The 22,227-nt window shown below is 68.8% G+C and overlaps 3 protein-coding genes across 3 annotated transcripts; 2 read left to right on the top strand and 1 right to left on the bottom strand.

The window, feature by feature from the left end:
* Positions 1 to 235: 235 nt before the first annotated feature.
* On the top strand, positions 236 to 9,643 carry ATP8B2 (ATPase phospholipid transporting 8B2; the record flags this gene model as incomplete). Its single annotated transcript, XM_084303287.1, has 27 exons — positions 236 to 362; positions 1,070 to 1,128; positions 1,833 to 1,946; positions 2,107 to 2,205; positions 2,421 to 2,482; positions 2,614 to 2,686; positions 3,020 to 3,090; positions 3,281 to 3,360; positions 3,591 to 3,749; positions 3,841 to 3,929; positions 4,004 to 4,200; positions 4,906 to 5,114; positions 5,340 to 5,383; positions 5,477 to 5,642; positions 5,722 to 5,910; positions 6,075 to 6,190; positions 6,331 to 6,495; positions 6,575 to 6,686; positions 6,799 to 6,904; positions 7,016 to 7,160; positions 7,240 to 7,423; positions 7,609 to 7,832; positions 8,166 to 8,249; positions 8,510 to 8,755; positions 8,889 to 9,027; positions 9,128 to 9,258; positions 9,356 to 9,643. Exons 1-27 carry the CDS (start codon positions 332 to 334, stop codon positions 9,641 to 9,643), a joined length of 3,582 nt encoding a protein of 1,193 aa, XP_084159413.1. The 5' UTR covers positions 236 to 331.
* A 1,661-nt stretch (positions 9,644 to 11,304) lies between these two features.
* IL6R (interleukin 6 receptor) lies at positions 11,305 to 14,890 on the top strand. Its single transcript, XM_084303196.1, has 10 exons — positions 11,305 to 11,456; positions 12,313 to 12,552; positions 12,668 to 12,791; positions 12,919 to 13,103; positions 13,176 to 13,336; positions 13,427 to 13,571; positions 13,659 to 13,699; positions 13,797 to 13,881; positions 13,998 to 14,106; positions 14,183 to 14,890. The coding sequence occupies exons 1-10, from the start codon at positions 11,357 to 11,359 to the stop codon at positions 14,379 to 14,381; spliced, it is 1,389 nt and encodes a 462-aa protein (XP_084159322.1). The 5' UTR covers positions 11,305 to 11,356; the 3' UTR covers positions 14,382 to 14,890.
* An 877-nt stretch (positions 14,891 to 15,767) lies between these two features.
* Positions 15,768 to 20,099, bottom strand: SHE (Src homology 2 domain containing E). The gene is made up of 6 exons (XM_084303197.1): positions 19,202 to 20,099; positions 18,365 to 18,491; positions 17,138 to 17,434; positions 16,901 to 17,051; positions 16,679 to 16,798; positions 15,768 to 16,234 (listed from the first exon to the last, which is right to left on the bottom strand). Exons 1-6 carry the CDS (start codon positions 19,649 to 19,651, stop codon positions 16,048 to 16,050), a joined length of 1,332 nt encoding a protein of 443 aa, XP_084159323.1. The 5' UTR covers positions 19,652 to 20,099; the 3' UTR covers positions 15,768 to 16,047.
* Positions 20,100 to 22,227: the final 2,128 nt, after the last annotated feature.

Here is a 22,227-nt window from a genome sequence, read left to right as displayed (position 1 = left end):
TCTGTGCTGGGGGGCACCGGGACGGGGGGGGGGCACCGGGAACGGGGGGAACCGCGGGGGGGCACCGGGAGGAGGAGGGGGCACCGGGGGGGGACACCGGTCATGGGGGGGGGGTCACAGCCATCGGTCCCGGCCCCGCTCCCCGCCGTGTCCCGGGGTCCCCCCCCCCTGTCTCTCCCCGCCGCCCCCGCATCACTTCCGCCGCCGCCCGCCGACCGGCGCTGCCGCGGCCATGGGGCGCTGAGGCAGCGGCAGCGGGGCCGCAGCGGCCCCGGCCCCGGCCCCGGGCCCCCGCCCGGCCGCTCCCCATGGGCTGCGGGGCCGCGGGGCCATGGAGCGCTGCGCGGCCCGGCGGGCCCCAGGTGAGCGGGGCGGGCCCCGGTAGGCCCCGGTGGGTCCCGGTGGGCCCCGGTAGGCCGCTCTGGGCCCGGTGCGGCCGTTGCCCCGGCAACGCGGCGGCTCCCGCAGCGGCGGGGAGGGGAGGGGAGGGGCGGGGCGGGGCGGGGCGGGCCCGGGGCACCGGCACCGGCACCGGCCGCGCGGGATGGCGCCGCCGGGGCGCGCCGCGGGCCCGCAGCCATGACGGTGCCCCGGGAGATGCCCGAGAAGTGGCCGCGGGTCCGGGGGCCCGGGGGGGCAGGTGGGTGAGGGACGGGGCTGCGGGAACGGGAACGGCACCGGGAACGGGAACGGGAACGGGCCTGGGAGGGGTGGGGGAGGAGGAACGGGGCCGCAGCGCCGGGGGGGCGCAGAGCAGGGCCGGGGGGCCCCGGGGTGCAGGGCCCGGGGGGCCCGGGGCTGGGGGGGGGGGTGCAGCCCGGGGGGGGGGGGGTTCATGGGGTGCAGGGACCGGGCTGGGGCGTTGGGGCCGGGGGGATTTGGGGTGCAGGTGAGTTGGGGGGGGGGATAGGAGAGTCTGGGGGGGCAGTTTTGGGGCTGGGGGTGGCAGTTTTGGGGCCGGGGAGAACAGTTTTGGGGTCGGGGGGCTGTTTTGGGGTCGGGGGGCGGTTTTGGGGCTGGGGGCAGTTGTGGGGTGGGGGCGCGGGGCTGAGGACGTGCTGTGTTGCAGAGGAGGAGCGGCGGGTGCGAGCCAACGCGCGGGAGTACAACGAGAAGTTCCAGTACGCGGTGAGTAGGGGGGGCCCGGCAGCGCCCCCACGGGGGTCCGGGGTCCGGGGTCTGGGCCTTGCGCTGCCCGGCGGGTGGGTGCAGGGGGCTGGGGCGAAAATCTGGCGTTTAGCCCTGAGGTGATGGTGCTGACCGGCCGCTAACGCCCTGGAGCTGCGGGGCCAGGGCTGAGGGGGGGCATCGTGTGCTCCCAGGGGGTGACGCGGCCCCCATCAGGATGCTGACCCCCCCCCAGATCTGCCTGCGCCCCCTGCCCGGTCCTGGAGCAGCGAGGTCTGGCTAATTAACGAGCTTCCGGAGCGGCCGGGGGAGGGGCAGCGCTCACCTTGGCCTCCCCCTCCACGCTGGAGGTTATTTCTGGCTGCTCTGGACCAGGCCCTGCCTCGGCCTCACCGCCCGGGAGGCCCTGGAGGCTCTGGGCCTGGGAGGCCGCCGGGGGGACTGGGAGCCACTGGGGGGACTGGGAGCTGCTGGGATGCTCCGGAGGAGGAGGCCAGCCCCGGGTACCGGCTGGCGGCGGAGGCAGAGGAATTGGCTTCTCGAGGAAGATGCCACAGCGTTGGCACTAGGGCAGGAGCCAGGGGGATGGGTTTATATCCCCAAATCAGGGGGGAGCTGTGCTGCAGCCCTGCCCCAGAGCGGTGCTGGGAGCCAGGGGGCCTCGGCGACTCCTGAGCCTCCCTTCTTGCCCGCTCCGTCCTCAGAGCAACTGCATCAAGACCTCCAAGTACAACATCGTCACCTTCCTGCCTGTCAACCTCTTCGAGCAGTTCCAGGAAGTGGCCAACACCTATTTCCTCTTCCTCCTCATCCTGCAGGTGAGTGCTGGGGGCTGGGGGCGATGGGGGCCCCCACGCTGTCCTTCCCGGGCCGTGCAGACGGGGCCCCAGGGCACGTCCTGGCCCCAGGGAGCTGCAGGGTTGGTGGCGTGGGGCCGGGGCTTGCCCTGTCCCTGTAACTCCCTCTCCCCGTCCCCAGCTGATCCCGCAGATCTCTTCGCTCTCCTGGTTCACCACCATCGTGCCTTTGGTTCTTGTCTTAACCATCACAGCTGTCAAAGATGCCACCGACGACTACGTGAGTGCTCCCCGTGTGCCCCTCTCCTGGGGCTGCCCGCCCTGTGTCGGGCACAGGGACGTGGGGCGGGGCGGGGGGCTGCGAGCCTGGGGTGGGAGCACGGGGCTGGGTGGTGGGGGCGATGCTGGGGCTGTGGTGGTGGGGGGGGGGGGGCAGAGGATGCAGGACCCCATCCCCGGTGTGGCTGACGCTGCTCTCCTCCCTTCTGCGCCCAGTTCCGCCACAAGAGCGACAACCAGGTGAACAACCGGCAGTCTCAGGTGCTGATCAGCGGAGTGTGAGTGTCACGGGGCCAGGGCTGCTGGGGAGGGGGCACGGGACCCCCACGGGATGCAGCCCCCTCCGGAGGGGCGCGGGGAAGCGCTGCTGCTGGCTCCCGCGTGACGCCGCCCCGCTGTCCCCCTGCAGCCTGCGGCAGGAGCAGTGGATGAACGTCCGCGTTGGGGACATCATCAAGCTGGAGAACAACCAGTTCGTGGCAGTGAGTTTGGCCCCAAAATGAGCATGGCCCTGGCTGGGCAGCGCGCGGGGACACGGGGGGCTTTCTGCTCACGCTGCTTTTGTGCTCCTTTGTCACCTCGGGGCTGAGACCGCGGGGTTTCCTGAGGCTGGAAGTTGTTTTAGGCTGTGTTTGAGGTCTGGGGATTAGTCTGACATGGGCACTTCAGGCAACGGCATCCAAGTCAGCTCCAGAGACCCTGCTGGCCTTACCTTCTGTAGGGCAGGGCTGCATCGGAGGGCCAGGAGCTTCCCCGAAGGAGGCAGAGGGGAGCCCCAGCGGCAGCACAGCCCTTCAGCGTGTCTCTCCCGACAGGCTGACCTCCTCCTCCTCTCCAGCAGTGAACCCCATGGGTTGTGCTACATAGAGACCGCGGAGCTGGATGGGTAGGTAACTCCCCCTCTCCTTGGGTGCCGGCGATCCCTGGGCCTCGGGTCGCAGGGGAAGGCAAGAGGTAGGAGTGAGATCAGGCTGAGGGCAGGGTGGGAGCTGCCGGGGGCCCAAACTGGGGGAGCGTTCGTGAGTTCCTCCCTGCCAGGCTGTTGCTAACCCTGTGCAACGCCTCCTTACCCACAGAGAGACCAACATGAAGGTGCGACAAGCCATCCCCGTGACCTCGGAGCTGGGTGACACCAGCAAGCTGGCCCTGTTTGATGGTGAGTACCTGAAAGCAGCGCGCTGCGATGGGGCGGCTTGTGGGTGTCCTCCTCCATCACTTGGCTTGGGTCTGCCTTGCTCCTGGAGAGACCAGGACCATCCGTGTGGTGCTGCAGTCCCGTGGCTCAAAATGGGTCTCTGGGGAGGGTGCTGGGAGCACTGGGATGGAGCTGGAGCTGGAATGGAGGTAGAGAAGGTGCATTAGAGCTGAGCTGTCCTCTGCGTCCAGGCGAGGTCATCTGTGAGCCCCCCAACAATAAGCTGGACAAGTTCGGCGGGACGCTGTACTGGAAGGAGAACAAGTACCCCCTGAGCAACCAGAACATGCTGCTGCGGGGCTGCGTCCTGCGCAACACCGAGTGGTGCTTCGGCCTCGTCATCTTCGCAGGTGGGCTGGGACGGCCCCGCACCACTGCCCCCCCGGGGAGGGGAGAGAAGAGAAGAGGAGGGGACCCACCGACAGCTGTCCCTCTCCTCAGGTCCCGACACGAAGCTGATGCAAAACAGCGGCCGGACCAAATTCAAGCGGACGAGCATCGACCGGCTGATGAACACGCTGGTGCTCTGGGTGCGTGGAGAGGGAGCTCTGGGGGAACCCATCCCTGACCCGGCCGGGGCTCTGATGTCCCCTCCCGGCCCCAGATCTTCGGGTTCCTGGTGTGCATGGGTGTGATCCTGGCCATCGGCAACGCCATCTGGGAGCACGAGGTGGGCGTCTGCTTCCAGATCTACCTGCCCTGGGACGAGGGGGTGCACAGTGCCTTCTTCTCCGGCTTCCTCTCCTTCTGGTCCTACATCATCATCCTCAACACCGTGGTGCCCATCTCGCTCTACGTGAGGTAGGGCAGGGGCTGTGGGGCTGGGCCGTGGGGGTGCGAGGGGCAGGCGCCAGGAGCGGGGCTGCCCTCTGGGGAGGGGAGATGGGGATGGAGACCCCGGGGCAGGGCTGCGTGCGCGGGGCGGGCGCGGGCTGCTCTCCTGGAGATGGGCCACGTCTGCCCTTGGGGATACCCCAAGACCTGAGGCCCTGCAGGTCCCTCGGGGCCCCCCCTGGCTGTGTCTGTCTGGCTGCTCATCTCTCCCTGCCCTGGCTGCATGCTGGTTATTTTGCTCTGCCCTCCTGCAGCTCCCAGGCTCCTGCACTGTCCCCTTCTCTCTCTCTTTTAATTTCTCTCTCTTTTCGTTCCCCAGCATGGGTTCTGTCACCCTTAGCCCCGAGGTAAGAACGTGTCGCCCCCACCCCTCCCACTAGCTCATTGCTGTCTGCCCTGGGGGCTGGGGAGGGGGTTTTGGGGCACGTAGGTGTGTGAGAAGCTCGGGGAGCCCTGCGAGCTGTCCCCTCCGTGTCCCTGCTGGCGGCTGTTGGCAGGAGTGGGTGCGGGCCAGCCCCGGGGAAGGGCGCGGGAGACGGAAAGCAGCTTGGGGCCCTGGGTGCCAGGGTGCCCCCGGGGCTGGGGGCCTGGGGTGGGTGTGCGTGTGCCCATCGCTGGCTCAGCAGAGGGTGCTGCCCTCCCCGGTGACACCTGGCTGTGCTCCCCACGCAGCGTGGAGGTGATCCGGCTCGGGCACAGCTACTTCATCAACTGGGACAAGAAGATGTACTGTGCCAAGCGCCGGACGCCAGCCGAGGCCCGGACCACCACCCTCAACGAGGAGCTGGGGCAGGTGGAGTACATCTTCTCCGACAAGACCGGCACCCTCACCCAGAACATCATGGTCTTCAGCAAGTGCTCCGTGAACGGGCACAGCTATGGTGAGCACTGGGGATAGGGATGGGGCTGCCTCGGGGCGTGGGTGCGCCGGCTCCTCCCCTGCAGATGCCTTGGGGCAGCCGTTTCCTTCTCCTGGGGGGGATGAGGGGATGAGGGGGGCTATCTGCAGCGCTGTGGGGCTGTCCTGTGGCACTCCTGGGCGTGGGTACCAGCAGGACAGCAGCGCTTGCTCCCTGCCTCGGTTAATTCCGTGCCCTGGTTTGCAGGCGACGTGCAGGACATGCTGGGTCACAAGGCAGAGCTGGGAGAGGTAAGGGCGCTTCAGGGCCAGTGCCTGCGGTGCTGGTGGCCGTGTGTCACGGATGTCACCCTGTCCTGTCACTCTGTCCTCTCCCCCTGTCAGAGGCCAGAGCCGGTTGATTTCTCCTTCAACCCGCTGGCGGATCCACGGTTCCAGTTCTGGGACCCCAGCCTGCTGGAAGCTGTCAAGCTGGGGGATCCCCACGTGCACGAGTTCTTCCGCCTGCTCTCGCTCTGCCACACCGTCATGTCCGAGGAGAAGAGCGAAGGTGGGCGAGGAGGGCAGCACTGCCTGCCCAGCTCGGGAGGGGCACCGGCCCTGATCCTCGTGCTGTCCCCTGCCCCCAGGGGAGCTGTTTTACAAGGCTCAGTCCCCGGATGAGGGGGCTCTGGTCACGGCCGCCAGGAACTTCGGCTTCGTGTTCCGGTCCCGCACACCCAAAACCATCACAGTGCACGAGCTGGGCCGGGCCATCACCTACCAGCTGCTGGCCATCCTGGACTTCAACAACATCCGCAAGCGCATGTCTGTCATCGGTGAGCTTCTGGGCACAGCATCGGGGCTGCGGGAGGGCTGCAGTGGGGCCGGGCTGCTTGGCTCTGCGAGGTGCAGGGTGGCTGTGGAGGAACACGGCTGGGGCCTGGAGCAGGAGCTGCTCCTGCAGCCCTGAGCCTGGCAGCTCGTCCCCTGCGTCCCGCAGTCCGCAGCCCCGAGGGCAAGATCAGGCTGTACTGCAAAGGCGCTGACACCATCCTGCTGGAGCGCCTGCATCCCGCCAACCAGGACCTGACGAATGTCACCACTGACCACCTGAATGTGAGTGGGGCATGGGGCTGGGAAGGGCAGGGGGGCTGCCCAGAAGCGCTGAGCCTGGGCTGTGCCCCGTCCTGGGGGAGAATTAAAGTCTGGGAACACTGCTGGGGTCTGCCTCCGTGCCCAGCTTCAGCTGCTTGCAGGAATATGCCGGCGAGGGGCTGCGGACGCTGGTGCTGGCCTACAAAGACCTGGAGGAGAGCTACTACGAGGACTGGTCTGAGCGGCTGCACCGAGCCAGCGGGGCCCCCGAGGCCCGTGAGGATCGCCTGGCTCGGCTCTACGATGAGGTGGAGCACGATATGATGGTGCGTGGGCTGGGGGACTGGGCTGGGAGGTGGCCGGGGGACAGCCCGTGCTGACCCCCTGGCCGTTTGGATCCCACAGCTGCTTGGAGCCACGGCCATCGAGGACAAACTGCAGCAGGGGGTCCCTGAAACCATCGCCATCCTGACACTGGCCAACATCAAGATCTGGGTGCTGACGGGGGACAAGCAGGGTGAGCCACTGCTGCTGGGGGGCTACCGGTGGGAGCTGAGAACCCCCATGGTCTGGATCCTGCCATGTGGAGGGACACAACCCCCGCTCAGTCCCTGGCTCCCTGTCCCCAGAAACAGCTGTGAACATCGGCTATTCCTGCAAGATGCTGACCGACGACATGACCGAGGTGTTTGTGGTCACGGGCCACACGGTGCTGGAGGTGCGCGAGGAGCTCAGGTGAGGGCAGGGGGGCAGACAGAAGACACCCGTGGGGCACAGCTCTGCATGGGGAGCTGGGGGGTATTAGGGTTCCCTGAGTAGAGCCCCCCCCGATCTCTCTCCCCTCAGGAAAGCCCGGGAGAAGATGATGGATGCGTCACGCTCCATGGGCAACGGCTTCTCCTACCAGGAGAAACTCTCCTCCACCAAGCTCACCTCGGTGCTGGAAGCCATCGCGGGCGAATACGCCCTGGTCATCAACGGGCACAGCCTGGTAGGGCCCAGTGGGGCTGGGCTGGGCGCCCTGCCTGCCCCTGCTCTTGTCCCCAGCTGTCCCCACGCTCTCCTTGCAGGCCCACGCGCTGGAGGCGGACATGGAGGTGGAGTTCCTGGAGACGGCGTGTGCCTGCAAGGCCGTCATCTGCTGCCGTGTCACGCCCTTGCAGAAAGCCCAGGTGGTGGAGCTGGTGAAGAAGTACAAGAAGGCCGTGACCCTGGCCATCGGGGACGGCGCCAACGACGTCAGCATGATCAAGAGTGAGTCCTGGAGCCTGGCAAGCCGTGGGAGGGACGGGTCCGTCCTCGTGCTGTCCTGGGGCCTGCTGGAGCCCCCGCCCTTGCTCCTCTGCATCGTGCAGGAGCACAATCCAGCCTGGGGGGAGCTGTCACTGTCCCCTGTTCTCCTGGCAGGACCGCGTCACTCCACGTCTCTCTTTCCACAGCCGCTCACATCGGGGTGGGCATCAGCGGGCAGGAGGGCATCCAGGCGGTGCTGGCCTCCGACTACTCCTTCTCACAGTTCAAGTTCCTGCAGCGGCTGCTCCTCGTGCACGGGCGCTGGTCCTACCTACGCATGTGCAAGTTCCTCTGCTACTTTTTCTACAAGAACTTCGCTTTCACCATGGTCCACTTCTGGTTTGGCTTCTTCTGCGGCTTCTCAGCACAGGTCAGTTTCTGGCTCCGTGCTCATCTCAGGGTCTGTGCGTGGGCTGCGCCCTCAGAAGCATGCCCCAGCCCCTGGTGCTCCTCATCCTGCAGCAGCAGGCAGAGCCCGGGCTCCTTCTAGAGCAAGGTGCTGTGCTTGGTGCTTGGAGCCCTTGTCCCAAGGGCTGCCAGGTGGTGGCAGCAGCACCCCGCGCTGCTCGGGCTGGGCACCCACAGGCGCTGGGGGTGGCTCCCTGTCCCTGCTCTTTGGGGACTGTGGGCACGGGGATGCGTGGGCTGGCTCGGGCGTGGGGCACGCGGATCTTGCACCCCCTGAGCCCCCTGTCCCACGCAGACCGTGTACGACCAGTACTTCATCACGCTGTACAACATCGTCTACACCTCGCTGCCTGTGCTCGCCATGGGCGTCTTTGACCAGGTACAGTGGGGAGCGACGAGGCCGGGGGGTGTCCGGGGGGCACAAGGAGCTGGTGCTGCTCTGCAGGGGCTGCGGGGGCAGCTGTGGGAGCTGCCCAGGATCCGTGCTGCCCCCGCCTGGTGTCCTGCGGGAGGAAAGCCTGCTCCAGGCTGGGCTGGGCTGGGCTGTCCTCGGCCCTGCTGCTGGCGGTGGCAAAGGCTGGCTCGGCCCCAGGCTGCCTGGGGCTGGAGGGAGGTGCCCAGATTGCTGCGTGCCCTCAGGACGTGCCGGAGCAGCGGAGCATGGAGTACCCCAAGCTCTACGAGCCCGGGCAGCTGAACCTGCTCTTCAACAAGCGGGAGTTCTTCATCTGCATCGCCCAGGGCATCTACACCTCCGTGCTCATGTTCTTCATCCCCTACGGCGTCTTCGCTGACGCCACCCGTGACGACGGTGCCCAGCTGGCCGACTACCAGTCCTTTGCTGTCACCGTCGCCACCTCCCTCGTGATTGTCGTCAGTGTGCAGGTAGGGAGGGAGTCCTGAGCTGCGCTGGGAGGTGGCCGTGCACCGAGGGCACGTGCAGTGTGGGGCCTGTGGCCCTGCTCAGGGCTCCCTGGCTGTCCCTCGAGCCTTGCCTCCTCCTTCCCCGCTCTGCCAGATCGGTCTGGACACAGGCTTCTGGACGGCCATCAACCACTTCTTCATCTGGGGCAGCCTGGCAGCCTACTTCGCCATCCTCTTTGCCATGCACAGCGATGGCCTCTTCCAGATGTTCCCCAACCAGTTCCGCTTTGTGGGTGAGTCCGGGGGGGGCCGAGCGCTGCTCTCCCCCTGTTTTGGGGCCCTCGGGCAGGGCGCTGTCCCCACCAGGCCCCGGCTCACGCCTCCCCCCGCCAGGTAACGCGCAGAACACGCTGGCTCAGCCCACGGTCTGGCTGACCATCGCCCTCACCACTGTGGTCTGCGTCATGCCTGTTGTTGCCTTTCGCTTCCTCAAGCTGGATCTGAAACCTGAGCTCTCAGACACGGTAAGCCCCCGGGGGGAGCGCGGGGGGAGCGACACGGAGAGCTGCTCTGCTCCCCTTGTTCCCTGACGGTGCCCCCGCTCCCTGCCTCTGCCCCCAGGTGCGCTACACTCAGCTGGTACGGAAGAAGCAGAAGACCCAACACCGCTGCATGCGGCGCGTGGGGCGCGTGGGCTCGCGCCGCTCCGGCTACGCCTTCTCCCACCAGGAGGGCTTCGGGGAGCTCATCATGTCGGGCAAGAACATGCGCCTCAGCTCCCTGGCGCTCTCCGGCTTCGCCGCCCGCCCCAGCGCCAGCTGGATCGAGACCCTGCGCAAGAAGAAGGGCGGCGAGGGCAGCACCGCCTGCAGCCCCAGCGGCGCCCCCGACAAGACGCTCAAGGTGTGAGGCTGGGGTTGGGGTCGCGTCCCCTCCTGTGCGGCCAGGGGGGGTCCAGCCAGCGCCAGCCTGGGGCCTCCCCCTCTCCCGTGCCCTCTCTCCACGCAGCCATGAGCCAGGCCCCTCCTGGGGGTGCCCTGGGGGGAGCAGGGGCTGTGCGGGCCCGGGTGCTTGAGGTTTGGAGGAGGCTGGACTGTTGCAGTGTAACCAAAAAAAAACAAAACAAACTCTTCCCTGTCCCTGCGCTGGACAGACGGACGCTGCCCCCCCGCCCCCCCGGGGCACTTCTCTATCAGTATTCACCTCCACAGCGTGCAAACACCCCTATCACACGCGAATGTATCATGCCAGAGCCACCACCACGGGCAGGGCGTGGGGGGCCAGGGGGCAGCACCCTGCACCCTGCCCGCTCCCCCCCACCCCTCACCCACGTGTCTTCTTTTTATATAAAAAAGGAAAAAAAAAAAAAAAAAAGACTACAAAAAGGAAGAAAACCCCTCCAAGTTTACAGAGCGCCTCGTTTCTCTCAGCGGTGGCACAGCTGGTTAGGGAGAGAGCACGGGGACGGGGACAGGGGGCAAGCTCCCTGTGGGTGCAGGGGACGTCGCCGTCCCCTCTGCCACTTGCTCCCGCATGGGCACAAGAGGGAGAGGTCCCCGCAGGAGAGAAGCCCCTGCAGGGTGACCCCTGGGCCAGGCTCTCGGGGCACGGGACCCCCGTGGGGCGTGCGGTGGGAAAGGGGAAGCGGCCCCTGGCGCCTTCCTGCTTTCTGCGGGCAGGAGCCCGAGGCCCTGTGGTGTTTGCAGGCTGCCGTGATTCACTCCCACGCCAGGGGCTTGCACAACCCTGGGCCTCCGCTTCCTTCTCCTTTGCCTTGGGACCTCTCCCTCCTCATCCTCATCCTCGCAGGGCACCCACCCCCTCCCCGGGCAGCCAGGACCCCTCTCCCCTGGGGACCTCGTGGCATTGTCCCCTCCCCTGTGCTGCCCCTTGGGGCTGGATCTTGGGGCTGGGGGGCCGAGCAGGGGGGGGACACCCGGGGGATGACCCCATCCCCTCCGTGCCCTTCCCCGGGGCCGCTTTGTTCCTTTTCGGCCTTCTGGGAAGGCGGCGGGGCCGGGGGGTGCCGGCCCCCGGGACCTCTCCGTGCTCATACCAAAGAGGAAACAGTTCAGGACCGGCTTTGGCGGGGTCTAGAGTCTATTTTTGGGGGCGTTTGGGTTTATTTTCTGGTCTTCTCGGGGTGGGGAGGGGTGGGGACGGGCGGGGGCCGAGGACCGTCGCGTATAATTTATTACACATTTCTATACTTGCCGAACTGTATCATTTTATGGGTACACAGAGGAAAATAACCAGCTTTTTATATGCATATATCTATATCTATATATAAATGTTCTCAGCAGCTTCTGCCGTGTCTCTGGTTCCTGGCCCGGCGCCGGAGGTGGGGAGGGGGAGGAACGGGGCGGGAAGGGGGGGGGCGCAGGTGCCGCGGGACCAGGTACGGAGCCGGGACCCCCCCCCCCCCCAGCTCCCGGTCCCGGCGGTGGGGGGGTGGCAGAGGGTCCGGGAGGGGGGTGGAGGCACGGGCTGGTGGGGGGGGGGGGCGGATCCGCCCCGCCCCCGGTGCACGTGCGGCCGCCCCCGCGCCGGTTTCACAACCGCGGGCCCCGGCAGCGCCGCCGGCGGCTCCCCGGGTGCGCTCCCGGCCCGGGGCCCGGGCGCATGGCGGGGCCGCTGCTCCCCGCCGCGCTGCTCCTCGCCGCCGCCGCCGCTGCCGCCGCTGCCGCCGCTGCCGTGCCCCGGCGGCCCTGCGGCCCCGTGGGTGAGTGCCTCCCGGTACCGGCACCGGGAGCTGCAACGGGAGCTGGGGGGGGGACGGGACCGGGGCTTCCCGCAGCGCCCCCACCCCCGGTAGCGGCGGCGGGGCCGCTCCGCTTCTGTCCGGGCGCTGTCCGGGGGGGGTCCCGGTGCTCCCCACCGCGGTCACGGGGCTGGGAGCTGCGGGAAGGCGTGCCCGGGATTACCGGCCCCGGGAGAGCAGCGGCGGGGGGGTGCCGGGGCTGGGAGCGGTGCTGGAGGGGATCTGGGGGGGTCCTGGGGACTCTGGGGGGTTCTGAGGGCACTGGGGGGTCCTGAGGGCTCTGCGGGTCCTGGGCACTGGGGGTGCTGAGTGCCGGGGGTCCTGGGGGCTCCGGGCACTGGGGTCCCTGGGGGTCCTGGGCTCCAGGGGCGCTGGGGGTCCCGGGCGCTGGGGGTCCCGAGCACCGGCCCCGCTCCCCACAGGGGGAACTTTCGGAGCCGCCCGCTCCCCGCTGACCTTTGCGGCCGCCCCGGGACTGAGCAGGGGCAGAGCTGCCCTTGGCGGCCTGCCTGGCCCCGTGCTCAGCCCGGCGGCCTCGCTGCTTAACCCCTCCGGCACCGCCTGCGCCCCCCCCCCCTTCATCCCCCCAGGCCCCTGCTTTCCTCCAGCCACGCTTCCACCTCCTGGGACCCCTGCCCGCGACCCCCCGGCGGTGCCCGGCTCAGCCGGGGAATTGCCAGCTCAGCAGGAGCTGGCGCCCGCTCGGTGCTGGCCGCAAATATTGACACTGAGCGGCCTCCGGGTGCAGGCAGCAGGTGGACAGCGAGGGGGGGGGGACACTGCTTAACCTCCCCCCCCGTCCCCGCCTCGCTCCCAGGGCTCTCACAGGACACGGTGCTGGGACGCCCGGGAGCCAACGTCACGCTGACGTGCGGGGCTGAGGGGCCGCTGAACGGCTCCGTGGCCTGGAGGATGGAGCAGCGGGCGCCGGCGGGGGGCCGTCGGCTGGTGGGGGGCCACGCACTGCTCCTGCAGCGGCTGCAGGTCGAGGACGCGGGGCTCTACAGCTGCCACGCCGGGGGCCGCACGCTGCGCACCCTGCGGCTGCTGGTGGAAGGTGGGTCCGTGCCGGGGCAGGGGCTTCCCCGGAGCATCGCCTGCTCTGGACACCCTCCCCCACCCCACCCCGTGCCCCTGCTCGCTCACCCCCCCAGCGTCTCCCTGCCTTGCAGAGCCCCCCGAGACCCCCCACGTCTCCTGCTACCGGCGCAGCCACGACAAAGACGTCCTGTGCGAGTGGCGGCTGCGGGCAAAGCCGTCCCCGGGCACGCGGGCGATGCTGTGGGTGAAGCGGAGGTGAGCGCGCTCTGGGGTACCTGGAGGGGTCAGCCCCCCGCCTGTCCGTGCACCCCCCTTGCCCGCGAGCCCTTTTCCCGATGCCAGATGGGGCCACCCCATCCCTGGCTGTGCCGCGTCCCTGCAGGTTCATGGTGGAGAACGCCACGGAGCAGCGGTGCCGCTTCTTCTCCAAGGCGCAGAAATTCGTCTGCCGGGTGAAGGTGCCCCCCGGCGTGGATGACAACAAACCCCTGGTGGTGTCCACGTGTGTCCGCAACGCCGCGGGTGGCTCGGCCGGCGAGGACAAAATCATCACCCTCAGCAGCATCCGTGAGTGCCAGCTCCCCCCTGCGCCGGCCAAACCGCGCGGTGCCGGTCCCTGAGCCCCCCCTGTGCCCGCAGTGAAGCCGGACCCCCCCCTCAACGTGACGGTGGAGGCGCTGGAAAAAGCCCCCCAGCGGCTGCGTGTCACCTGGACCTACCCCTCCTCCTGGGACCCCCGCTTCTACTGGCTCCGCTTCCAGGTCCGCTACCGCCCCGAGCCCACCCCGACCTTCACCGAGGTGAGCCCCCACCCCAAGCGGAGCAGGACCCTGGGGCTGTTTGGTCTGTGCCCCCCCCCCCCCGGCTCACACCGCCCGTGTCCCCGCCAGGTTGACCAGGTGACGAGGACGTGGCTGGACATCCGCGACGCCTGGCGGGGCACGCGGCACCTGGTGCAGGTGCGGGCGCAGGAGGAGTTCGGGCACGGCGCGTGGAGTGAGTGGAGCCACGAGGCGGTGGGCACCCCATGGACAGGTACGGGGGGGGGGGGGACGGGGACGTGCGTGCCCCCACCCAGGCTGTGCTGTGGTCCCCGTGTCTCATGGACCAATCACCTTGCAGACCCCAGGGATGTCACCGAGATGGGGCCCTACAGCTCGCAGGTAGGATGTGGCATGGTGACCCCCCTCACCCCCCCCAAAATGTCCCCCTGCTCGGAGCTGCCCCGTCCCACCGTGTCCCCCCTGCTGGCTCTTGCAGCTCCCCACAGAGGATGGTGCCTACGGCTACGGGGCCACGCTGCCGCCCGAGCTCTTTGAGGACGATGCTGCTGATGGCGATGGAGGTGAGGCGAGGGCTGGGGGCTTTGTGAGGGGCTGGGGACTTTGTGAGGGGCTGCCCCCCCCCCCCCCCCCCCAACTCCAGTCCTGCAGACGAGCCCCTGTCCTCTCTACACCTCAGGAGCTGTCCTGGAAGCCAGCACCCGCTCCGTCGCCTACCCCTACCCCTTCCTGGTGGCTGGGGGCAGCCTGCTCCTGGGCATTGCCCTCTTCATCGCCATCGTGGTGAGGTGAGTGCTGAGGGCGGGGGCACCCGGGGGTCTCCGCCAGCCCTCTCTGACGTAGGGCTGCTCTCCCCTCCCGCAGGTACAAGCAGACGTGGCGGCTGGGCGTGCGGCGGGGGGCCAAGCCCGCGGGTGAGGGGCAGCATGCACTGGTGCCCCTGGGCCCCCCCAGCCCCAGCTCCCCACTCAGCGCCACCCCCCTGCTCCCGCCGGCCACCCCCCCTGCACCGCCGGGGCCCCTTCACGTCACCAACTTGGACTATTTCTTCTCGGGCAAGTAGCCGGGGGGAGGACGCTGGCAGACACCCATGGGTGAAGCTGGGGGAGAAGCGGGGGGAGCCTGGTGCTGGCAGCTCTCCCAGCCCCCCAGCGCCCTCCCCAGGCTCTGGGGCTCGAGCAGCCCCTGCAGAGCGGGATCGGTGCCACCCCCATGGGGAACCGACCCCGGGGGGGGCCCCAAGCTGGGTCCCCGGGGGGGGGCAGCTCTGGGGCCACGGCCAAGCTGGGGTGGCCGGGGGTTAAGGCGCTGGAAGTGCCGGAGCGTGAGAACGGGGCCGCGCTCGCCCCGGGGCTGGGTTTGGGGTGGTGGCGCTGAGGGTCCCGTGGGGAAGGGCTGAGCCCCCCCCCCTCGCGCCCGGTGCCGTGGGACTGGGAGGGCCTGGCTGGATCAGCACTGTCCCTCCGCCCCTCTGGCCCTGTGCAAAAGTTTATTTTTTTTTGTTTTTAAAGCACGTGTCGGGGCCACGCGGCACAACGCGCCTCCGAAATAAACGCCTGGTGTTTTAACAGAGCAACGAGGATGGTTGGGGGGGGGGTCTGTGCAGCCCCTGTTGTTGGAACGATACCGGCAGTGCTGGGGGGAGGCTGGGCTGTGCACCCCCTTCCTCTGCACCCTACACCACGTACCCTCATGCCCTGCACCCCGGGGCCGTGCCCCCAGCAGCCCACCCCGCACCGCGTTGTGCAAGGCCCTGGGGAGCTGCAGCTGTGCCCGGGCAGGAAACCGCAGGGCGAGGGGAGCGGGTGCCCGAGTGCCCTGGGGACGCCGCGTTCCCCGTGGGCCGGCCCCGCTCTATAAAAAACCCAGCAGGATGCAGGGGGGGGTGCGGGGCGGGGGACATGGGGACCCCCAGGACCCCTAGGACCCCTACCCCAAAGGCAGGGGGGCTGCGGTCCGTGCTCGCTGCCCTGGCTTTGGGGTTGTCACCCATTTCTGCGCTCTGTGGCACCCAGGTCACCCCGGGGTGCTCTGCCACCTGCCCTCCCCCGGGGCCGCTCTGCCCTTGTTCTCCCGCGCCCCGACACGGGCCCCATCCGGGGCTGTGCCCTGGGGTCAGCCCCAACGGCCCCGGCCCGGAAACCTGCCCTGGTTTCGGCAGCACCCGGCGCTGTGTGAGGCAGAGCCGCGTGCTGAGCCTGTCCCGTGCGGCCATGCAGGGTGCTCAGGGCAGGATCTGTCCCCGTCCCAGCCCCTCTCAGCATCCCTGGGGCCCCTTGCCCTCCTGCACCCCTTCAGCCCCATCCCTGCCCTCCCCCTACACCCCCATGTTCTGCTCCCAGCCCCATTCTGCATTATTACGACCCCCGTCCCCACCCCTGTCCCACCGGGACCCTTCCTCCCTGGCCCCCCCCAGCCCCATCCCTGCCCAGCTCCTCTCAGCCAACGAGTTTATTTCACTACTTCATTACACGGCCCCGTAACGGCCCGTCCCCCACCCCAGGCTGTGTTTGGGGAGGGCTGCAGCCCCCCAGGGCCCAGAGCCACCCGCGGCTGCATCCATCCCATGGGGAGACCACCGCAGCCCTGCCAGAGTCCAGCGGTGGGCAGCAACCAGCGGGCAGCCCCAGGGGCTTGGGGGAGGGGACAGGACACGGCTGCAGGACCCCCCCCCCATGGCACGCAGCCCCCTGCCCCGTGCCGGGGTGGCAGCCAAGTCCCAGCGGGCGCTAGTACAGCTTGCAGTGCACGGGGTGCAGCAGGGCCATGTGCTCGGCCCCCTTGAAGGGCAGCTTCTCGGTGGAGTAGTGGTGCACGACCTCGGGGATGCTGGCGAAGACGCCGCTGGCCTGGCTGAGCGTGTACTTGTTGTCCTTGGTCTGCGCCACGATGATGTGCACGCAGCCCTGGCTGGTCCTGGGTGGGAACGCGGGGGGGGTCAGCAGGGGGCTGGCAGCCCCCCGGCGCCCACCCACCCAGCGCGGGGTCCCAGCCCGGCCGCTCCGGGGCCGCATCCACCCCTGTTTGTTCCCTTCCCGCTCCGATTGTTTCGGCTCCAGGGGCTCCGCTTCCTCAGGAAGGAAATGCCGCCAGCGCTCCCGACAATGCGCCGCGGGCGGGGAGGGGGACGCGCCGCCCCCCGCCCCCCCTTCCCCTCCCCAACCCCGGGCAGCTCGGGGACAGCCATGTCCCCTTGGTGGGGTAGGACGAGGAGGTGCCACCCCCCCGACACAGGCACTGCCCACCCCACTGGGGTGTCCGTGCATAAAGTGGTAACTCCTGTGGCCCCTGTGCTGCCACATCCCTCCATGGTGGGACCCCCCCATGCCGGGACCCCCCCGTGGCTGCAGGGCCACTCACTTGAGCGCGATGGAGTACTTGCCGCTGCCGGTCTCGCTGGTGCGCACCAGGTACCCGGCCTCCTTGCACGCCTGCAGCCGGGTCTCAGCCTCGGCTCGGGTGATGGCCCCGTGGTACCAACTGCAGGGGAGACACGGGGGGGGGGGGACACTGAGAGGTGACCCAGCCCCCACACACACACACCGCCACCGCTGCCCCACGTGGCTCGGCCTCGTGACTTACGGCTGCTTCTCCAGCGACAAGGCGGGGTCCACCCGCTCACCCTCGCCGTGCTCCGCGCTCGCCGGCTTCAGCATCTTGGGGGTCCAGCTCTTCTGGCGGAGGTGCTGCCGCGGCGCCTCCTCCTTGGGCCGCTCCGAGCCCTCAAACTGGACTGGGGGAGCGGGGTAGGGGGAGAGGCGTGAGCCTCCTGCTGCCCCCCAAGCCCACCCGCAGCCCCCTCCCAGCCCCAGCCCTTACCCGACAGCGCCTTCACGATCTGCTCCTTCTTCCACTCCCAGGGCTGCTCGTACTCGGCCGCCGGGCGCTCATCATTTTCGGGCAGGCGCCCGTCCCCAGCCCTCGCCTTGCGCTCCGGGGTGCCCTCGCCGGGCTCGTAGGGGGTGTCGTAGAGCTGCGGCCCCTTCCCTGCTGCCTCCTTGCCCCCCGGCCACTTGGCAGCCTCCACCTTGCCCCCCACCTCCCCGGGCTCGCTGGGGCCGTCCAGCAGCAGGATGGCTTTCACCAGTGGGTCCTTGGAGCCCCGGCGGCGGATTTCTGTGGGGCAAAAGGGAGGTGGGTTGGGGAGGGGGCTGCAACTCCCCCCCCCCCAACCTCTACAAACGCTACCCATGGGGAAGGATACGCGGTGGGAACCCCACGTGCCAGGGGCGGGAGGAGCCGGGGCAGGAAGGAGCCCATCCCCGTGGCGCCCGGCCGCCGTCGCGGCCCCGAAGCGCTGGCGCCGCCGGCACAGACGCCCGCCCGCGGGGCCGCCGGGATCCCGGAGGAAGCGGGGCCGTGGCTGCAGGATGCTACGCCCCAGCGCGGGGGCGGTGGAGCAGGGGCTCGCTCCCCTCCACACCCTGGGGACACCCCCAGTGGGCGCCCCCAGCCCCATCTCCCCTTCCCCGGGGCTCCCCCTTCCCCGACCCCGGTCGCCCCTGACTCCACCAACACCGCTTGGACAAACAGCCCAGGCTGCCCTGCACGGAAAAAAACCATCAGCAGCAAATCTTTTATTTCCAGCTTCCGGCCGACTCAGTTCCTGTTATTCTGTCCAGCTGTGCGGCCTCCTGGGTGGAGCGGGGGTCGCCGGCCTGGGGGGCACAGCCAAGGGGCAGCAGGGGGGACCCGAAGCCGGGGCGGGTGATGGGAGCGCAGCGGGGTCCCCACGGGGTGGGGAAGGGGCGCGGTGGGGCCGGGTCCCCCAGCACGGCCCCACGTGGCAGCGCCAAGCCCTGGGGCGTCGTATGGGCCCTGTGCACCCTCCCCAGTGGCACCAGGACTTTGCACCGGCGGCCGTGGGTCAGCGCCCGGCCAGGGCAGGCCATCGCCGAACCCGCGCCTTATCTCTCCCCGTGCAGCAGCAGGAAACAGAAGAGCGGCTTTCCTGTTCCCAAAGCCTCCCGCGCCGGGTGGGTCCCCGCCTGACGGCCCCGGTCCTGAGCGGTGCCAGCCCCGCGGCCCCCCCGGCGTGGCACCCACCTGTGATCATCTGCTGCGCGTCGTAGGGCTCCATGTAGCCGTCGTTCTCCCCCAGCCGCTCGGCCTCCCGCTGCCCCTTGGTGCGCTTGGCGTCGTAGGGGTCGGCGTAGTCCTCCAGGATGATGACCTGGGGAGGGACAGCACCGGCTGAGGGGGCTCGGGGTGGGGGTCCCATAGTGGCGATGGGGATGCTGTCACAGTGTGCTGTGGTGTCTCATGGCAGGGGACAGGGACGTCCCTAGGTGGGGTGGCGAGAAGTGGGGTGCTAGCCCCAGGTACTGGGGATGTGGGCCATGCCCACGAGTGGCACCTTTTTGGATGTGTGTGTGTGGGGGCAGCATCCATCCCCACACAGTTCAGGATTCAGGGACGTTTTTGGGTGATGCCCAGGAAGCAGCAGGGCTCAGACCCCAAAGGCCACCACGATGGCAGCCCTGTCCCCGAGAACACACTGGGCTCCAGAGCCCCGCTCCCCCCCTCCCAGTGCTTGTCCCAGCACAGCTTTATGTAAGCGTTTATTGAACCAGTCCCCGAGCAAGTGCCAAGCAAGCGGGGTCAGGCCGGGCTCCTGCAGGGCTGGGACCGGGGAGGGGTGGGGGGGGCAACACGGATTAAGGGAAATTGGGATGAAAGGAATTTGACAGCAGCTGGAGCTGGGCACGATGAAACACCGGGGTCAGCCAGGCTAATGATGCTGAGCCCGAGGCTGTTCGAGCTGCTGGTGCCAAGCGCTCCCCCTCTGCTCCGAGGACGCGGTGGCTTCAGCACGGCCACTGTCCCCGTGCACGGGGTGCTCCATTCCCCCGAACCCACCCCCCCAGTAAGGGTCCCCCTTACCGTCTCCGTCTTGGCGCTCTTCCCCTTGTCCTGCTCGGGCGCGGGGCTGGCGCTGGGGTAGCTCTTCCCGTTCTTCTCGTGGGCCTCCACCTTGATCAGGCGGTTGATGTAGGTGCCGCAGGTCTTGGGGGGTCCCTCGGGCGCTGCCCCCTCCGCCCGCGAGTTCTTGCGCATCTTGCCGGTGGCGGCTTGGAGCAGTCCCTGCAGGTTGTCCCTCGACAGCCGGCTGCCCCCGTCCTTACCGGCCCCGGGGCCGGCCCGGCAGCCCCCCAGCTCCGCCGCCGAGTTCTTGCGGCTCTTCCCCGGGGGGGCTCCCCCGGGCGGCTCACCGGGCCCCAAGCTTTTTCGGGAGGGGCCGCACAGCTTGCCCAGGCTGCCGCCGCCGGGCCGAGCCCTCTCCGACACCGTCTTCAGGTTGGCGGGGAACTCCTTGAACCACTTGGCCGCCATGGGGCCGGGGGCGCGGCCCCCCCGGGGCCGGCGGAGGGGGTCAGGGCCAGCTCAGCCGCGGGGCGCGGGGCAGCGCCGCTCCCCCAGCCCGAGGCACCGGGGGCCAGCCCGGGGCAGGGGGGGGCGCGGGGGCCCCGAGCGTCCCGAGCCCCGGAGGGGACGGGGGCGACCCCCGCGGGAGGGGGTGCGAGGTGCGGGGGGGGCTCTGCGGGGCTCCAGCCCCGGGCTGCCGGCCCCGGGGGGGGTCTCTCGCCGTGCTCCGGGGGCAGCTCCCGCAGCCCGGGCTGCTCGCCCCGCGGCGGGCGGGCGGTGCCGTCGCGGTTCCTCGACGGGGGCCGCTCCCCGGGGGCTGCCGCTCGGTCAGGCCGGCCCGGGGGGCCCCATGCGGCGGCGGCGGGACGGGACGGGACCGGCCGGGACGGGACGGGACGGGACGGAGCGGAGCCGAGCGGAGCCGGGGCTGGAAGCGGCCGGAGGGGGCGGTGGGGCCGGAGCTCCCCGCCCAGATCCGGAGGGGGCGGTGCGGCCCCGGGGGGGGCGGCGGGGCCGGACCCTGCCCCGACAGCACCGGTCGGGGTCAGGTGGGGGCCGTTGGGGTCCTGGGGATGCTTGAACGACGGGAGGGGAAGGTGCTGAGCCTGCACGGCCCCCATGCAAGGCCCCCATGTGCGCAGACCCCATGCAGATACCCCAGACCCCATGCCCAGACCCCGCACGCAGCTCCCCCCCGCCCTCGCCACGCACCCACCAGCTCAGCCCCAGCGCCCTTGCTGCCACCCCGGCTGCGGTTCCTGGGGCTCAGCCCCATTTCTGCCAGGGGCACCGAGACCTCTGCGGGAAACCTCGATTGGGCCCAGAGATTTGGGTTTCTGCACGGTGGGGAGCAGGGCTGCGCGGTGCCGGGGCCAGCACCACTCACAGCAAGAGGAAAGGACGGGGACGGGGCAGGGGCTCTGCAGGTGCAGCCCCTCCACCAGCCCCAGGCCAGAGGCAGGTTCCCAGCCTCGCACCCATCCGGAGCAGGGAGCGGAGCCGCTCCGTTCCCCCAAGGCTTGAGTCCAAGCTCAGCTCCTCGCCAGCACTGCTGGGCGCGGGGCAGTGAGCGTCCCTCCTGCAGGCTTTAGTTAATGTTTGGCTTTGTGTGGGTGCAGACAGCTCCCGCCAGCCCCTACCCGTGTGTTACTGATCTACGGGCAGGCTGAGGAGTGCTGGTGTCCTTTGGGTGTTTGGATAAAGGCTGAGGAGGAAGGACAGCAGCATTTAACCCCAGCTCCCGCTGCTCTTCCACTTGACGTGAGCGCGGTGACCCTTCGCCCTCTCTCCAGCCGCTTCTTGGTGCTAATGAAGCTGTGGAGGGGAGTAGAGCCTTTTGCTTTTCTCCTTGTTGAGCTTCATGAGGTCCCTGGCCACACACTTCTCCCGCCTGCCCTCCAGCCACGCACTTAAAACGCTCCCTGGCAGAGGCTGGAGCCGCTCCTGCAGCGAGCAGCCCCCAGTAATCCCACTCATCGAGCGTCTTTTTATTCCAAGGCTCGAAGCACGGCAACGGGTAATGAGCAGAGCAGCTGCTGGATGCGATAATGGACTGCTGAGGCCCTTTGATTTCCTAATAACTTTGATTCAAACAGCAATGAATTAATACCAGTGGCTTGGCTTTGCGGCTGATGAGTCAGCCGTGCCCTACAGCTGAGGACTCAGCACCAGGAGCTGGAGCAGCCACAACACCCAACTCCTTCCAGCAGCAGCAAGCGAGGCTCAAGCAATGGGGCAGGACTGCACGATGCCCCCCAGTCACAGCTGCAGCTCAGCCTTGCACACAGCAGAGGAGGAAAAATGAAATCCTACAGAGCTGGGCTGCTCACCACAGGTGGTTGCTGCGGGAGCAAGCCTGGAGGCAGCCCAGGTCCCAGCGACTCACAAGGCACTGCCCTCACTCCCTGAATTCGGTGGCTTTCACCCACAGCACAGGGACAAGGCCAGGGCTGATCACACAGCTGTGTGCACGCGGAGCCTCCAGAGCACAAATATGAACACAGCCTCATCCCCTCAGCACAGGGGTAGTGGGGAGAGACTGGCAAGAAGGGAACAGCCCCAGGGTTGGCACGGCCGAGCCTCTGCTCATCCCCCAGTTTCGCAGAATACACCACTGAGAAGTTTGGGGGCAGCAGGCAGCCCCCAGCTGCACACACAAACCCCGTCATCCACAGCACAACAGAGGCCGGTGCTGCAAACACTCCCCGCTCCCCTCACAGAGGTGTACAAGGTTGCAGGTTATAGAGGCTTGTTCCTGGTGTAAGAGAGGGGGCAGAAGCCCCTCTCCTTGGCTGCCCAGAAAAAAAGAAAAAGGGGGAGATCTCTTCCAAAAAGGTTGCAGCAGCCCTCGCTGCTTGGCTTGTCCTGGCCCATTGCAGCAGGGACAGCAGCAGGGGCTGCAGCTCTTCCTTTACCCCCACCTCCAACACCACCCCGGGACCGGACCAGCGTGGAAGACGTTGGAGGCACAGACACCACAACCTGGTTTGCTCCACGCTGCCAGCACAGGGTTCAATCCACCCAGCAGCAACAGAGGGAGGAAA

Source organism: Netta rufina, assembly GCF_964035555.1.
Source record: "Netta rufina genome assembly, chromosome: 29".
NCBI lineage: Eukaryota > Metazoa > Chordata > Aves > Anseriformes > Anatidae > Netta > Netta rufina.
The sequence above is the reverse complement of the archived record's forward strand: the minus strand, read 5'-3'. Positions and strand labels throughout refer to the sequence as shown.